The sequence below is a fragment of the Thunnus thynnus genome, chromosome 5 (genome assembly GCF_963924715.1).
Source record: "Thunnus thynnus chromosome 5, fThuThy2.1, whole genome shotgun sequence".
Classification (NCBI taxonomy): Eukaryota; Metazoa; Chordata; class Actinopteri; order Scombriformes; family Scombridae; genus Thunnus; species Thunnus thynnus.
In genome coordinates, this window is record NC_089521.1 from 18,501,178 (window position 1) to 18,517,945 (window position 16,768).

Consider the following 16,768-nt stretch of genomic DNA (forward strand, 5'->3'; position numbering starts at 1 on the left):
TATTTATTGTTATTTCTCCATTCAAATATTAAAAAGCATGTGAAAAATTACTTATCTTCATGAGGTCTTTTTTTTTTTTTTAATTATTCACCATTTAGTGCTTACATACATATATAGACAGTATGACATGCTAACAAATACAGAGGCAACAGGAGATGACATTGGTTTACAAAAGGACACACATACTGTAAGTAACAGGAGCAGCATGTGAAGAAAAGAAAAACAACAACAACAAAAAAATAATTGAAAGAAATAAAAATAAACAAGCGGAGGGCTGATCTGTCTGTATTTGGAGTTTTGAAGGATAGTGGCATTAGCTCACCGGCAGAATAGATCTGAGAATTGTTGAATACATTTTATTGAACTGTTCAAGTTGTTTTTGTTGTTGTTTGGGGTTTTTTGTGTTTTTGTAAAGCTGACTGTTGTTCCATTGATATCTGCCATGTTAGGAGATCCAACCATTGTAAGACGTTGATTTGTTTTGTATTTTTTTTACTTCTCCAGTTTGTTTTCTTGGCAACAGTCAGGGCCACAAGTAGGGGTATCATGATATGATGATTTGTTTTGAACATTTGTTGAGTCCAGATCGCTGATATGAAATCATGTTTGGCATTATGACTTTTTATTCATAGGGGGGAAAACACCAAATGTATCTAAACATGATCAAATGACCCCTGACCTTAATTTTCGGGCAATGCGACCAATATAGCTCCTTAATACCCTTAAACCTGCAAAAAGGGGATTTTTTGATTTTTTTTTTTTTTTTGGATTTTTTCTTTTTGTCCCCCTACATTTTCCAATAGACGTCAGGTTGGTCTTGTTTAAGATATCCTGCTGGGAAACCCACAACATATTAGGCCCTTTTTAAAAAGGGAATTTGAATAAAACAGCGATAAAAAAAAGTTAGGGGTGTGTTGTTTGACTCTGATCTGCTGATTCATTCCCTGTCATGTATTGTTATTAGTAGGAGGATTTTACCAGCAGCTGTTCACCTCGTGACTTTCTCATCTGCTTCACTGTATTTTCGGCTGCGTGAAGCCTTGATGAGTGATCACGATGAACACTTTTTTGTTTGTGTTTATTTTAGTGCCCGCTGCTTCAGCTTTTCACCTGTCTCAGCAAGGTAAATTTCTGCGATCTTTCCTATTACATAGTATAATGTACACTTTGCCGTGTAAGATCACCGTGTTTGTGCGTGTTAACTTTCACTTTCATGTTCTGCCATGGCGCCTATCCGTTTCTTCTTATTGTTTATATCACTTAATCGCATTAATTTTGACTGTATCTGCTTTCAGCCGAGTTTCACTTCAAGTCATGGATGGTGCAGGTACGTTAAAAAACACTGTGTTAATAAAGGGGTCAATAGATAGACTATTAGGGAGTTACCCGCAAAAATCACTGTAACAGAGTTACTTCTCTGGTTGTGCAACCATATGAGCTGATCATAACCCATATATCCATGTAATTAATCTTAATATAATGAATTTGTTATTGGGCTGAAACAATTAACAACAGTTTTCTCTCCTGACAGCACAACAAAGTGTATAACGTGGGGGAGTACTATGACAGACTTCAGATATTCACTGAGAACAAGAGGACGATTGACAAACACAATGAGGGAAATCACTCTTTCACAAGTAGGAACTCCTTATTATTGAATTTGATTTCTTTTTATATATAGTAAAATGTATTGAACATTGTTTAATCTCTGCCTGCAGTGGGACTGAACCAGTTTTCAGACATGACATTTGGTGAATTTCGGGAGTCTTTCCTCTTGAGTGAACCACAGGTGAAATCATCAATGAAGGAAACAGACTATAAGAGATTTGGGGGTTTCTGGAGGGGGTTTTTTGAACAGGAAATGCAGTTATTTTACACTTTGTCTATTATAGAACTGCTCTGCTACCAAAGGGAACTTTCTGAGCAGCAAGGGACCACAGGTAGACTCTATTGACTGGAGGAAGAAAGGAAATTATGTGACAGATGTGAAAGATCAGGTGAGGTTTCACTCCAAACACACATTTTATTTTCAGTTATTGATTTCAAAGTTGACAATATTGTAGCACTGGAACAAAGTAGATTACAGATTAATAGATTTATGTAGTTGAATTTTTCATAGAGAACATTCTGACATGTTAAACACAGGTGTAACTAATAACATATTAACTGCTGATTTGCAATGGTTGCTGGACCAAAGCCATTGTTAATGTGATACATTTCACCTGTGCTGCTGTGTGAAGTCAAAATGTTTGCTATGGAAATGCATTTGATTAATTTGGGAGCAATAAAAAAAAGAAGAATGCCTCTTCAAACAAATTTGTTAGTCAAGCCAAAAATATGAAGAAGCCTAAAAGAAGGCTTGTTGAGTACACTTGCAATATAACAGGGAGGCCTTTTGTCTCTTGCAGGTACAAGCATGTATACATTTTGAATGTACAATCTTTCAGTTTGGGAAAAGTTTCACTTGTGGTTTTCATTTACACAACAGAAACTAAAGACAGACATGACAAAACATGCACTTCTTCTATAGCTTCCCCAAACTTTTCACAACAGACATTTTGTTCTTGTCATAGTAGAAAAAGCACAGATGTTATTTATAATAGTTACACTCACCGGCTACTTCATTAGGTATACCTGTGCAAACTAATGCAATCCAGTACAAAAGCTCTGCAATAAATTCTGCATTTAGGGAGCTTATACATTTTCAGTTTTTGCTGACATCGTCAGAAAGGTAATAATTCTACTTTATGTTTATTATTGAGGTTGTAGTGGGTGGTAGTTGTGTATTGGGGTGCATTATATTGAATGGTGTTCCTAATATTTTGTCCACTCTATTAACATAAATGCGGGGGGGCATACCATACCAGGACCCTGAAACTGAAGCAGCTAAATGGGATTCTGCCATCGTCTATTTTTTCATTTACGCCTGTGCTTTTCCTAATGTGACATTTCAAAATGTATTTCGAGCAACGGCCTGTTGTCACAGGTTGATAAAATGCAGTACATCTATGTGTCGAGGAAGGTCATGAAACTTTTTCAGTCTCCAAAAGGTGGAGGCTACTGGAGGCTACACCTCCTCAGCTACAACCTCTCTGTGTGTTTTATCTCACAAGATGCTCTTTCTTATTGTTTAACCTGTTTTTATTTTTTGCACCAAAGGGAGGTTGTGGTAGCTGCTGGACTTTTTCCACAACTGGCTGTTTGGAGTCTGTCACTGCTATCGCCACTGGGAAACTGGTGCCACTGGTAAAAACTGCTGCTATTGTATTTTAAATGTTGTGTCAGCATTCACCTAGTTTATTACATATAATAGCACCTGCCAAGTTATTGCATTTTCTTTGTCATTGTAGGTCAAAAACCGTAATATTAAACTACAATCTTGTCTTTCACATTTGTAACCTAATTTTCATATTGCACAGTCCGAACAGCAGCTGGTGGACTGCGCCCAGAATTTCAACAACCATGGATGTAACGGGTAAGAGTCACTCAAATGTGTGCTTCCCCTTTTAATAAAATTCCTGTAACTACCACAGTGCGCAGTCAAATTTTTCTTAATTTGTCTTCTAGCGGTCTTCCAAGTCAAGCATTTGAATACATCTTTTACAACAAGGGACTGATGACAGAGAAGGACTACCCATACACGGCCATTGTAACTACATAATTTGATATCCTACAGCATAAAAAAAACTAAATAATAAACAAAAGTGATTTTGGAAAGACAGATTTAATGGCTTTTTTGTTTTAATCAGGAAGGTGATTGCAAATATCAGCCAGGACGGGCAGCTGTTTTAGTGAAGGATGTGGTGAACATAACAGCGGTGAGTGAACACCAATGTCTTTCTTCAAGGTACATGTCTTTATTGAGCACATGTGAGTGATACATTTTTTTCTTCTATGTTAGTACAACGAGATGGAGATGGTTGATGCTGTTGGTACACGCAATCCTGTCAGCTTTGCCTTTGAGGTGACCTCTGACTTCATGCATTATGACAAGGGCGTGTACACCAGGTGAGAGGAAGTCACTGAAATATTGTCATATATGTTCTTGGAAAGAGATTATTCTGTGTTTTATGATCAGTGAACAAAGAACAGGAGGTGCAAGGTTTATTTACTAATTGAGGACAAAGGTCTGTTTCATTTTGGTAATGCATGCACATTACCACCCTTAATGGTTCAAATGATTGAGCAGGTTTTGTAATAGTTTTGCAATATCTAGAAGTGTTTATCTCAGGAAAATATCACAATATCATTTTACGTGAACCTTCAAATGTTCAAACACTTTGACAACAAATCCAAAACCTGATGTCTTTAAAATTATAAATCCAACCTCCTCCTACTAAGACTGGAGAGAATTTGTCTTGTATTAATTTCTGACTGATTTGCTGACAACCTTTTCAGCACTGATCATACTTAATATTACCAAATAAGTTCCATCAATTCACTTGATATTTGAGAGGCCAAAATAGTATGAGATAGTAAAAACTTGATTTATCAGTATTGAATAACCCTGAGAAAAAATCTACTGCTGCTAGAAAAAAAGGCTCTTTTTATTATTTAGTTAATGTTAAATTGGTGTATCAGACACATACACACTTACTAGTGCATTTATCAACATAAGTTAAGAACTACTAGGATCACATTTCGCCAAATATCCTGCACTAGAATAAAAAAATGGAAACAAAACAGGACTGGAGAGGCAAAGCCAAATTAACCTCCAACCACCACTGTCATAAATAAGGTCTGGGAAAGCATGGATTATAAATATTTCATTTGATTTAACATACTGTCTGCCTTAAACAAAGGCCTTTTCTGTCAGTAAGGCTGTTTGAACTGAAGTACTTTAGTTCCTCATTCCTAATCAAAACAATCATGTGTGCAAAATTGGAAACTGTAACTCTGTTCTCTTCCTGTTTTTTTTAGCACTAAATGTCACAACACCACAGACAAGGTGAATCATGCAGTGTTAGCTGTCGGGTATGGAGAGGAAAATGGTGTCCCCTACTGGATAGTAAAGAACTCATGGGGATCCAGCTGGGGGATTAACGGGTAAGTCTTCTGTTTAATCACATACAGGAAATATTACTAAATGTATACAACAAAAGGATAATGACAATAACTCTCCTTTTACAGATATTTCCTCATTGAACGTGGGAAGAACATGTGTGGACTAGCTGCCTGCGCATCTTTCCCGGTGGTGTGATTTCTGCATGAAAGCAAACTACAAAAGGCTTGGAAAGGGAGCGAAGGAGCAAAGAATTTTTTTAATGATACAGGATCTTTTTTTATATAATCAGTAGCCTACTGTGCATTATTGTTCAGTAGGTTTTTGCAAAATTGAGAATAAATGAATCTCAGCCTCCAATGAACACTATAAGATTTGTCAAGTCATACCCAGATTAATCAATATATCTGTGATTCTCATTTAAGTATTGATCACTCAATTCACAAATAAATTACACTGAGTCCAATCTGAGTCTTTCATCACACTTTACTGTAAGCTGTAGTTGCCTGCGAGGTGCCCATATATGATGGTTATATTAATAATGATTAAGGCAGTATAATCTGCAATGATCACATGTTGTTATCAATGATTCTAAAATCTAAATATCTCCAGAATTAGACTGGACGCATTATTGATATAAAAATACTTTAAGACCTCTGTAGAAATACAAAATGAATTTTACTGAAACCACCAATAAGGATAAAACTGGATCACTGCAACAAGAAATTGTGATATGAGGAAGAATAGGCTACAGTTATCCACTTTAATAAACAGTAACTTAGCTCAAATATTAAAATATTGAATGTTCATTTTAATAACAATATATCTGTACCTGCCAGGGATCATTGTGTGGTCAAGAGATCTTAAAAAGAGAATAAACTTTTAAAATCTAGGAACCATACTTATAAAGATTAAAGTTGCTTTTTTTTTCATTGGCACATCGCATTGTCATGTGGTATTATGAAGATTTACCAGAAGTAAACCTGTATGAATTCTGGTATGTTTGAATGTAAATGCCCTATCAACACACTGAAGATAGATAAACAGATATATGGACTAGAATAAAAGTAAATACAAGACAGAATGCACCAAGTCCTAGCAAACAATTAAATTAAAAACAATAAAGTTAAAAGCTTCTGTTGTGGTTAGATGACAAATCTTCGAGTCAAGCAATGAAGGTTTAAAAGAACATGCAAAACAAACAAACAATCGAAAGCATGATTGACCATTTAGCAACAATTTCTTTGCCAAAAGTTAGTTTCGCCTCTACCGTGACGTTGTGTTGTTGGCGGCGCATTTCATAAGACTTCATTTCCCAGAATCCTCATCGCTGCTCAACCTCAGCCAATGAGGAGTCAGTTTTGAATGGGCGCAAAAAACGTTGTCTGTGTCTAGCATATTATAAGAGAGTACTGCAGTGAACGTTGCAGCTACTTTGGTAGATAAAACTGTCTTTATTTTAATGACCTTCAATGAGCTACAGCCGAAGGAGGGACGAACTCAGCGCGAGCCTCCTTCCACTTGTCGCATCTGCTGTCACGAGCAAAGCTAAAGAAACTGGCCGCTATTTCGTGAACTAAGCTCGGACTGCTAGCCAGCTAACACTCGCTAGCTCAGCTCCAACCAACAATGTCCAGTCTTCCACAAAATAATTTGAAGGAGCAGCTGGCGAGGCACAGCAGTGCTGCTCAGAGCAAGTTATCTCTGGCTAAACCCAAATCGGGGTAAGTCTTAAATGAACTGCCACTATGATACAGATAACAACAGCTAAGCAATAGTTAGCCTCGAGCTGTCAGCTGTGCTAACTGTAGATAAACACTCCTGACTCTACAGTAATGGTTACGAGCACAACAGGGATGAATTGGCTTTGTTAGAGGTAGTTACTGTCGTTAAATTGAGTGTATTTGCCGTTAACCAGTGACCTCGTGCATCCAAAACAGCTTCACAACATGACACAACAGATTCACTTCATCATTACGTCACAAGATGAAACATCTAATTGATCTGGTTGGTGAAGGTCCCTGGTGGTGAATTGAGCGTATTTGTGTCAATAAAGTCACCATAGAGTCTATAAAAGACCGTTTTAACTGTGAGCTCACGTGCTTTTTGGGGTTTTTTGCTGCAGCTAATTACATTGGATTAGATTCAACATTATTGTCATTGAACATGCATATGTACTTAACAAGATGCAGTTGTCATCTAACCAGAAGTTATATCGTAGATATACACATGTGCAGTGATGCAGTACGTTATATTAAGTGACGTTGTGGTGAATAAATAGTTCAGTTTATTAGAGTCTATTACAGTTCAGCAGAGAAACAGCAGCAGTCTGCTGGTGCAGGAGCGAAGGCCTCTACTGTTTATTGCCTCCCATTTGGTAGTGGAGTAAAACAGTCCATGGTTGGGGTTTGAAATGTCTTTGATGATGCCTTTCACCCTCTGCAAACATCATTTCTGATGGATGTCCTCAATGCGGGGCAGTGTTAGGCATACTTTACTGTGATGCTGTGTCAGTATGCTCTCAATGGAGCACCGACAGAAGTTCACCAAAATCCGTGAAGACAGCTGAGCTTTCTTGAGTGTTTTCAGAAAGTACAGTCGCTGTTTTGCTTTCTTGATGAGTTGATGGACCCTGAGAGGTCTTCCATGATGTGGACGTCCAGGACTTGAAGCTAGAAACACATTCTGTGTTGGACTCATAGATGTGAACAAAGGCATGTGTGCAGGCTTTAGTCCTGATACATAAGAGACAAGCATTATACCTTGCAACCTTGTTTAACAAATACCTAGGATTAAATTACACAAACAGAAGTCAAATTAAATAGAGTAACACAAATCTAAAGCAAATCAATAAAGATTTAATCACTTGTAACCGCTGTCTGCCTCACTAGCTCTGCCTTAGGTACATGCATGCTCATACAATGAAAAGTAACTGGAGCTGCAACAATTATTTACATTATCAATTAATCCTTTCAGAAACAAATCAGCCTTGTGAATCAGGATACTTCACACATCAAGCCACTTGTTCTCACTTGTTACCATCATCTGCTGCTGTGTTTATCATCACACTTAACCCCAATCAGTAGCTATAAATAAGTTTTTTAATAGAAACACAGAACAATGTAAAAAGCAAGACAACTTGGGGTTAGTTGGATAGTTAGCCAGCAATTATGGGTAGAAAGCTCTCATTTTCAACATTTAGCTACATTTCTTTTTACTTGTACTGCATAGTACTTGTCTCTTGGTTAAAAAACAAACAGAAAAGCTCCCTACTGCATGTCCATCTCCTTCTTTTTAGGAGGCATTTTTCTAGTGCTGTAAAGTTGTGGTGGGCAAAAGACAACAAGCTAATACTAATTAGATCTGCATTATAAAAATCAGTGGTGCTAAAATCACTCAGTTTTTCTAATCATTCATATTTATTTTTCAGGGCATTTTCTTTCAAAAAGAAGTCCTCGTCAGGTACAACCAAGGTGGAAATCCCGACCAAGGTAATCAACTCAAATGTTTTGGCCAACAGGAATGTCAATGTCGCTAAGAACAGTTTGGTGACTAAATCTCCTCTGACATTTCCAAACAAGCCTGAGAGACCTCAAAAATCCAAAATCAACACCTTCTTTCCTGTAAGTTCAAAATGCCAGTTGGACTCCATCAGCCCAGCAGGTAACTGTGCACCTGCAGTCCAGCCTCCATCAGCAGTGGCAGTGCCTGGCAGGGTGTCTACAGCTCCAACTAAATCTGACAAGCAGTTTACCAGCTGCACTGGCAGCAGTTCCACAAGTCTTGATGCATCTCTTGGATTCCCGATGGACAACTGGGATGATTTTGATGACTTTGAACCTCCTTCCAAAGCAAAAAATAACTCATTCACTCCAGAAATATCAGGGAAGTGCAACAAGTCAGTGTTATCTCCTAGTGAAGAAAAAACAGGATCCTGTATAGAAACAGATGAACTGGAGCACAGCGTCGACAAAGCTGAAGTTTCACCAAGACCCAGTCCAATCACGGACCCAGTCGAGTTCAATCTGGAGGATTCTCCAGTTAAAATGACCAGAAGACGTCCTCCTGCTTATCTGAAGTCTGTCATGAGTGATAGTGAAGAAGACAGTAATGTTCCCTTCGAAGCCTTTGAGGAAAGAACAGGTAACAAACTGTTTATTGATGCTTATGTATTATATTTGTACATTGGAGGGCAGACATGGGTCTGGAAAGCAATGAATTACATAAAAAAACAAAACACAGGCTAGTCTGAGTGTCTCTTTTTTTCCTTTTAGACGATAAGAAAAAATGGATTGACCCACAGGTGATAGACCTCGATGAAAACTCACAATTTGAAGATGACCTTGATTGCATTCCCCCTTCTCCGATCCCAGATGAGATCTCCTACACCAGCTCTTCGATTGAGTCCAGGTGAGTGTTTTCAATTTATTATGTTTTTTACCACTGTTCACAGGAGTTATTGTGTTCAGTATACATTGTAGTGAATTAGATGACCCTTAAATTATATTTGTATTATCTGTAATCAAAACCATAATGATCACAGTTAACATTTTCTTGACTTTACTAAACCTGCATGTTTTTTTTCTGTGACATGCAATAATAGTGACATGCATTGTCAATAGTGTTGCATTTCAACATATAAGATAAAACATACATAAGATATAATATTGTTATTAGATTTATTAAAGTTCCCTTGTATTCACAGGTGAACTCCCAAGTGGTGGAAATTTACTGAGGTCATGGTTATGTCTGTCTGCTGTTGGTTTATTTTCTATGTGATTGTGTTTTGGGAAGACTGGCCCCAACTAGAGATTAGGGAGAGCTAGAAACATCTCTCTTGTGTCAGCCATGACCTACTTTTGTCCATAAAATCTGGTGGTTTTGGACTCATCTCTAAGAAAACCTGTATGCAATACTTTGGGGGCATTTTGTTTCCTGTTTCCAGAAGTACATTCAGCTAAGACAACAGAAACTGACCAGAGAGTTCCTCACTGACTCACTATTTGTTCATCAATGAATTAACTTTTTTGGTCATAAATGCTAATTTGAAGAAAAATTAACAGTTGATACACAAACTGGCATTAATCAGTCATTTCTGTTGGTACAATGATTATATTGACTCGATGAATCTAGTAGACGATGAATCTGCTGATTATTTTCTTGATTGATCATTTTGTCTATAAAATGCCATACAATTGTAAAAAATGGCTGTCATTATTTCTTAAAGCTCAAGGTGACGTCTTCAGATGTCTTGTTTTCTCTGATCAGCAGCCCAAAATCCAAATTCAATTTATCATCATGTACGACACAGAAAAGTTTCAAATAATCACATTTACAGTAAGAAACTTTCATCAGCAAATATTTGGCATTTTTGCTTAAAAAAAACGACCAAAAAGGTTGTTAAATAATCAAAATAGTTAAAGATTCATTTTCTGCCAATCAATTAATTGATTAGTTGATTGACCTGAACAGCGTGTAAGCATACCTGGGAGTCCACACCTGTCTGTCTGAACTGAAGAAGCCTTTTAGATGAGAGGTGGAACATCTTCAAGAATCTAAAACAAGTCCAGTCGTTCTTTGGCTTAACCCCTCAAGATATAACCTGTGAGCAATGTAGCACTTTCCTCGCAGCTCGCAGGATGTAACATTGCTTTTATTTCAAACAGATCAAAGTTAGCCGATGCTGAATGCATAGACAATTCTCTGCAATCTAACGGACCCATCATGACTCTACACGAACCCTCTGATCACCACTCAAAAGGCAAAACAAGTAGGTGTTACGCTTTTTACTGATTTGTGCAGACCATGTGCTTGTTTTATTCTTCAAATCACAAATGTTTTTTTCTGTTCATTATTTAGGTTGTTTTTTCTCTTCTAATCACTTCTCAGATGATCAACTTTTCAGTATCATGGAGTCCATTTGCGCTCTGGTTGATTGCATCCCTGAACACGAGCTAATAGCACTGTCCTGTGGAGATGAGCTTTTACTGAAAAGGGCTCAAAGGTGTGTACACTGGAGTTGAAAACAGATCTGCTGTTATACATGATATTTAACTTGGTATGATTGCAATTACCTGCCTTTCTCTCCTAGGAAGAGGATTCTTGCAACTGGTGGTGAAACTTCATTGAAGATCCAACAGCCAGACAGCACTGTGATTTCTGAATCCAGCTTTAAAGAAAAATCTTCATTTAGCAGGGATATTTGTAGTGTTATGTCATCCAGCAGCTCTGCACCTGCGGACTCAAAAAAACCTCCTCATATCAGGAGATCTTCAGTCATCTCTTTAGACTATGACTCTGATCACTCTGACAGTATTATTAATGAGAAGCCCTTGCACAATAAAGACAGCAGGAAAACATTTGTGGAAACTGAGATTATCTGTGATTCTCCATCAACCCACAGCTTCACAAAAACATCTCACACTTTCTCTAAGAACACAAACACAGACCTGGATGGATCAGATCTCTTCTTCTCACCCAAAAGGTCAGAAGATTCTGTGCAGAGCAAATCTAATACCCGAGTAACCACTGCAGCTACGCTAGACATAGAACCAGATGACTTTTACATTGACGACTTTGACATAGATGACTTTAATGAGTCGGATATTCCCGATTACTATGACGGACCCCCGGGCTCCTCAGCGTCAGGGCGAAACTCAAGCACTGCGATGACAACAGTGAGAGAGGGGGGACCGAGCACGTCCTCGTGGGAGAAGAAACCAGCAACACCTTCACCTAAACCCAAACCTTCAAAGATCTGCTCCCCTGGTAAGTCAGCATGGGATCGGAAATGTTTTCAGCCATTTTCAACCTCTGTGCAATGACCTCATTTGCATCAAATTTTATTTTGATCAGCCTCTCAGTATTTGGAATGTGTTGACTGTACACCAGAACTGCTAAGAAATATTACAAGATATCAATAACGTATTATATTAAATGATAACTTCTACAGGAACACTAAGTTAAACCCTCAGCATAATCTCTGGGAGTGATTCTGAGATGTTTGATAAATGTGTTATGGTGCATTTTTACTGACTCCATTTTAATGTTTTCCATTGTAGAACCCACCTTCAGGAATCCTGCCCATGATCGCCTGAGAGGGTTCAACTTCCCCCACTCACAGGAGATGATGAAGATCTTTCACAAGCGTTTTGGTCTTCATCAGTTCAGGTTCAATCAGCTAGAAGCAATTAATGCTACAATTCTGGGAGAAGATGCGTTCGTTTTGATGCCTACAGGTCGGTAGTGATCTTGCATTACAGAAGCACTTTTATTGAACTTGCGCATGGAACAGCTGCACAGAAGATGTCTAAATGTCTCTGTAACATGTATTTGTAGGTGGGGGTAAAAGTTTGTGCTACCAGTTGCCTGCCTGCGTGTCGCCAGGAGTCACTGTGGTCATCTCCCCGCTCAAATCACTCATTGTAGACCAGATCCAGAAACTTACCACTCTGGATGTAAGTATGTTTGCTGCCACTAGTCTTTTAAACCTGAGTGAAGCACAAGTCGTTACAATATGTGCTGTATTCTAATACGCAGAAAGTTTATTAGTTGTTTTGTGATGTTCCACATTTTAGATCCCAGCGACAAGTCTGTCTGGTGATAAAAGTGACAGTGAAGCAGGGAGGATTTATATGCAGCTTTCCAGGAAAGACCCCATCATTAAACTGCTCTATGTCACTCCAGAAAAGGTGAGGGTTGTATATTGCTTGTTTATAACAAAAGCTTCACTTTTATTAAGCTTTTAATAACTATTATTTCTGCACGACTGACTGGATTGATGCATGTTTTTTTTTCTTCCCAAGGTGAGTGCAAGTAACAGACTGATCTCCGCCCTGCAGAACCTGTATGAGCGAGGCCTTTTGGCCCGGTTTGTCATAGACGAGGCTCATTGTGTCAGTCAGGTATGTCCCTCTGCTTTATACTCACTTTATACACTGCGGGATGCTTTTATTTAAACTTGCATTTGTGAGTCATTTCCCTTAAATCTTTCAGTGGGGTCACGATTTCCGTCCAGACTACAAGAGATTGCACGAACTGCGCGAGAAGTTCCCTAATGTGCCGATGATGGCTCTGACAGCCACCGCCACCCCCCGTGTGCAGAAAGACATCCTACACCAGCTGAATATGACTCGGCCACAAGTGTATGTGCTCCATCTCAGCCTCTGTTGGAGATTTTTTAACTGCAGTGCTGTTTTGGTTTTGCTGAGTTTAACAGCAATTGCATATTTGTATTTCAACATATTTTCAGGTTTAACATGAGCTTCAACAGAATAAACCTAAAGTACGCTGTGCTGCCCAAGAAACCCAAAAAGGTTGATGAGGACTGCATCAGCTGGATCAAGAAGCACTACCCGCGTAAGTAACTCAGAACAATTTTTTCTGTCCTGGTTCATGCTATTTTCAAAACACTGCTGCATATATTTTGTTGGAAGATTCAGCTCAGATTTGTAGGTGAAGACGTCTGGGTCTATCATTTCTGAATCAGAAGCCCAATCTATTATTATATTTTTGATCAAATTAATCTGTCACAAACAGATGTTACTATTTTATTACTGCAGATCATGATTTTTTTTTTGTGCGTGTGTTTTTAATAGAGGCATGTCAAATTCTTGAGTTGGATAAAAAATAACTTTGAATCAATGCTTTTGTCAAATGATTTACAGCTTACCTATGTTTTTAATCATCCCTGTTTGGGCTTGTTGTGACAATAACGAGAAGCCATCCCTAAATTTGTCCTTGGTTAACCTCTGTCTCTGCATGTTGCAGGTGATTCAGGTATTGTGTACTGCCTGTCCCGTAATGACTGCGACGCAATGGCTGAGAGTCTGCAGAGAGCAGGGATACTGGCTCTGTCGTATCATGCGGGCCTGCGTGATGGCGACAGAGAATACGTGCAAACCAAGTGGATCAACCAGGACGGCTGTCAGGTGAGGACACCTCTCACTCAGTGATAATATAAAGTTACCAAGAAATGAACAAACTGTAGACATTTAACAGTAAGATTAAGAAGATAAGAACACACGCATACCCCATGTTGCTCTTGTGTCACTGTTCCCTTTTGTCTGCCAGGTCATTTGTGCTACCATAGCTTTTGGCATGGGCATTGACAAGCCTGATGTGCGCTACGTGATCCACGCCAGTCTCCCTAAATCAGTTGAAGGTTACTACCAGGAGTCCGGGCGAGCTGGCAGAGATGGAGAGATCTCTCACTGTATTCTCTTCTACACCTACAGTGACGTCCACCGCATCAAGAGAATTATCAGCAGTATGTGGCAAAAAAATAATAGACCTTCCTTATTTCAGGCAAATCTGTATGGAATTTTGTAGATACATATATAGACAGACTAATTTTCCATTTCTCTGTCAATTCTTGGTCCCTTGAAACCACTCAGAACATGTTTACAGAATATATTAGTCGTGTAGACTAAAAGATTTTTTTTTTTTTTTTTATCACAGTGGACAGAGAGGGTGATAAAAACACCAAGGCGACTCATTACAACAATCTGCACAGCATGGTGCACTTCTGTGAAAACATGATGGAGTGCAGAAGAATTCAGCTGCTCGCGTACTTCGGGGAACTGAAGTTCAACAAAAGCTTCTGTAAGGACCACCCTGACGTCAGCTGTGACAACTGTGCCAAACCAAACGTAGGAGTCATTTCTTTGTTCTTCACATATCAAACTCATCACAAAAAACAACACATACATGGCCATTTATAATTCAGTCTCCATGCTTGAATATGTGCAGCAATACAAGATGAGAAACGTTACTGAAGACGTGAAGAAGATTGTGAGGTTTGTCCAGGAGAACTGCGAGAAAGTCGGAGCAAGGTTTGGCAGGACTGCTCAGCAGAACCGACTGACGCTGAACATGCTGGTGGATATCTTCATAGGTACAGTATATACCTGCAGTGCATTCATGTGCTTCCAATAAAAACAATGAAACTAGGGTGTTTAATGTGTTGTACATTTGACAGTTGCACAGCTTTGTTTATATATTATTGTTTAAACTTCTCTCTCTCTCAGGGTCTAAATCTGCCAAGATACAGACAGGAATGTTCGGGATGGGAGGAGCTTACTCCAGGCATAATGCCGACCGTCTCTTCAAAAAACTGGTCCTGGACAACGTCCTGATGGAAGACTTGTACATCACCAACAATGGCCAAGCTGTGTCTTATATATCTGCAGGACCAAAAGCCATGAACGTCCTGTCTGGACACATGCAGGTAACCTATTATACATTGTGTGTGAAGAGCTAGAAATATGAACCCACATTTATTTAGATAATAGTGTTAGATATTGATCAAAACACAAATGGCTAACTGACACTTGTCTCGTTGCAGGTGGACTTCTATGAGACAGAGAGCGCGTCTAGCGTCAGGAAGAGTAAAGCTGCTGTGGCCAAGAACGTCTCCCAGAGAGAGGAGATGGTTCAGAAGTGTCTGCAGGAGCTGATAGATCTGTGCAAGCAGCTGGGCAAAGCATTTGGCATTCACTATTACAACATTTTCTCCACTGCCACCTTGAAAAAGATAGCCGGTAATTTCTGAAGCTATTGCTAAGACTGTTGGACATTTAACAGCAATCTTTTGAATTCCACAACTGCTCATATTATACAACTAGCATATAACTTGTCAAACTTTTTTCAACAGAGAAGCTTTCTTCTGACCCGGAAGCTCTCCTACAAATTGATGGTGTGACTGAAGACAAACTGGAGAAATATGGAGCTGAAGTGATTAAAGTCCTGCAGCAGTACTCAGAGTGGCAATTACCTGGTAACGGACAAACTTAAGTTTTTGTATATTGCAACTTCTTGTACCCTCTGTCCCTTACTATTAAGTAAATAACTTACTGCTTACTTCTGCATGTAATACTAAACCTACGTTGTCTCTGTAGATGAACCGACTGACAACAGTGGAGATGGGTGGATCGACACAACACGAGGAAGACAAGGAGATTACGATGACGAGGACGACATTGAGTCCTCCACCTACTTCCGTAATAAGGCCGCACAGGGACAGAAGAGGAAAAAAGCACCTTTCTTTAAGTATTCCAAGAAGAAAAAAGGATATGGCAACACAAGCACCAACTCTAAAGGGTCTGTATTGTGTTTTTAACTCGCATTACATCATCACATTTATATATAAGCTTCACTTCATGGCTATTTTCTTTTTTTTCTCCTATCTTTCGCCTCGCTGTGCTGTGCTGTGGTGGTGTTGTGGATGCAGTCGTGGCTACAGCAGCAATAAATCGTGGTCATCATCCAGCTCTAGAGGTGGATCAAAAGCTTATCCCCAGTCTGCAGGCCGAGGGTCCAGGAGCTCAGCAGGAGACGCATCAGCAGGCAGGAGACCAGGCTTCTTGGCCGCCCCGACCCCACAAACCAATCAGCGACCCTTTTTAAAGCCGGCCTATTCACACATGGGCTAGGACTGTCGAGAATAGAAAACTAATGGTTCTTCCACTACACTGTCAAATTGGTTTTTCATAACTGTTGTAAATTATAAACTTGTTATATACCAATTGTTAATTGTTGCTGCTCAAATTGTATATTTATTTTCTGTACAGTTATTGTCATGGGGTTTGTCTGGATTTTATATTGTTGTAAATTGATTTGACTTGTCACTGTTCATTTTAATGTACATTTTTGATATTAAAGGCATTTTGAAACACTTTTTTTTTCTCTCTCTTCCTACATTCAGGATTTTTTTCTGCTTGATATCAGTATTATGTTTAGGGAAAAAAAGCTGTGAGTTGAATCTGT

At 38.9% G+C, this 16,768-nt stretch overlaps 2 protein-coding genes across 4 annotated transcripts; both read left to right on the forward strand.

Moving 5' to 3' along the window:
- Nucleotides 1-953: 953 nt before the first annotated feature.
- On the forward strand, nt 954-5,468 carry ctsh (cathepsin H). Its single transcript, XM_067589742.1, has 12 exons — nt 954-1,123; nt 1,296-1,327; nt 1,532-1,637; nt 1,719-1,789; nt 1,893-1,997; nt 3,160-3,246; nt 3,420-3,475; nt 3,568-3,649; nt 3,750-3,818; nt 3,902-4,008; nt 4,921-5,046; nt 5,131-5,468. The coding sequence occupies exons 1-12, from the start codon at nt 1,057-1,059 to the stop codon at nt 5,198-5,200; spliced, it is 978 nt and encodes a 325-aa protein (XP_067445843.1). The 5' UTR covers nt 954-1,056; the 3' UTR covers nt 5,201-5,468.
- Nucleotides 5,469-5,612: 144 nt separating this feature from the next.
- On the forward strand, nt 5,613-16,676 carry blm (BLM RecQ like helicase). 3 transcript variants are annotated; one of them, XM_067589741.1, is made up of 22 exons: nt 5,613-6,726; nt 8,433-8,493; nt 8,584-9,145; nt 9,277-9,412; nt 10,669-10,772; nt 10,862-11,006; nt 11,094-11,770; nt 12,064-12,240; nt 12,341-12,459; nt 12,580-12,693; nt 12,808-12,906; nt 12,998-13,146; nt 13,254-13,360; nt 13,772-13,932; nt 14,075-14,270; nt 14,462-14,652; nt 14,753-14,897; nt 15,031-15,230; nt 15,348-15,543; nt 15,657-15,779; nt 15,901-16,102; nt 16,233-16,676. In XM_067589741.1, exons 1-22 carry the CDS (start codon nt 6,632-6,634, stop codon nt 16,432-16,434), a joined length of 4,161 nt encoding a protein of 1,386 aa, XP_067445842.1. In that variant the 5' UTR covers nt 5,613-6,631; the 3' UTR covers nt 16,435-16,676. The 3 variants fall into 3 exon arrangements, with proteins under 3 accessions (XP_067445842.1, XP_067445840.1, XP_067445841.1); XM_067589739.1 differs by having other exon boundaries at nt 8,433-9,145; XM_067589740.1 differs by having other exon boundaries at nt 8,433-9,145; nt 10,892-11,006.
- The last annotated feature ends 92 nt before the right edge of the window (nt 16,677-16,768 follow it).

Bases quoted from the DNA above. Each gene is read 5' to 3' on its own strand.
- ctsh (XM_067589742.1), top strand. From the start codon at position 1,057: ATGAACACTTTTTTGTTTGTGTTTATTTTAGTGCCCGCTGCTTCAGCT. The intron at 3,476-3,567 runs GTAAGAGTCACT...TTTGTCTTCTAG, and splicing joins AACAACCATGGATGTAACGG to CGGTCTTCCAAGTCAAGCAT. The intron at 5,047-5,130 runs GTAAGTCTTCTG...CTCCTTTTACAG, and splicing joins TCCAGCTGGGGGATTAACGG to ATATTTCCTCATTGAACGTG.
- blm (XM_067589739.1), top strand. From the start codon at position 6,632: ATGTCCAGTCTTCCACAAAATAATTTGAAGGAGCAGCTGGCGAGGCAC. The intron at 6,727-8,432 runs GTAAGTCTTAAA...TTTATTTTTCAG, and splicing joins CTGGCTAAACCCAAATCGGG to GGCATTTTCTTTCAAAAAGA. The intron at 12,241-12,340 runs GTCGGTAGTGAT...ATGTATTTGTAG, and splicing joins GTTCGTTTTGATGCCTACAG to GTGGGGGTAAAAGTTTGTGC.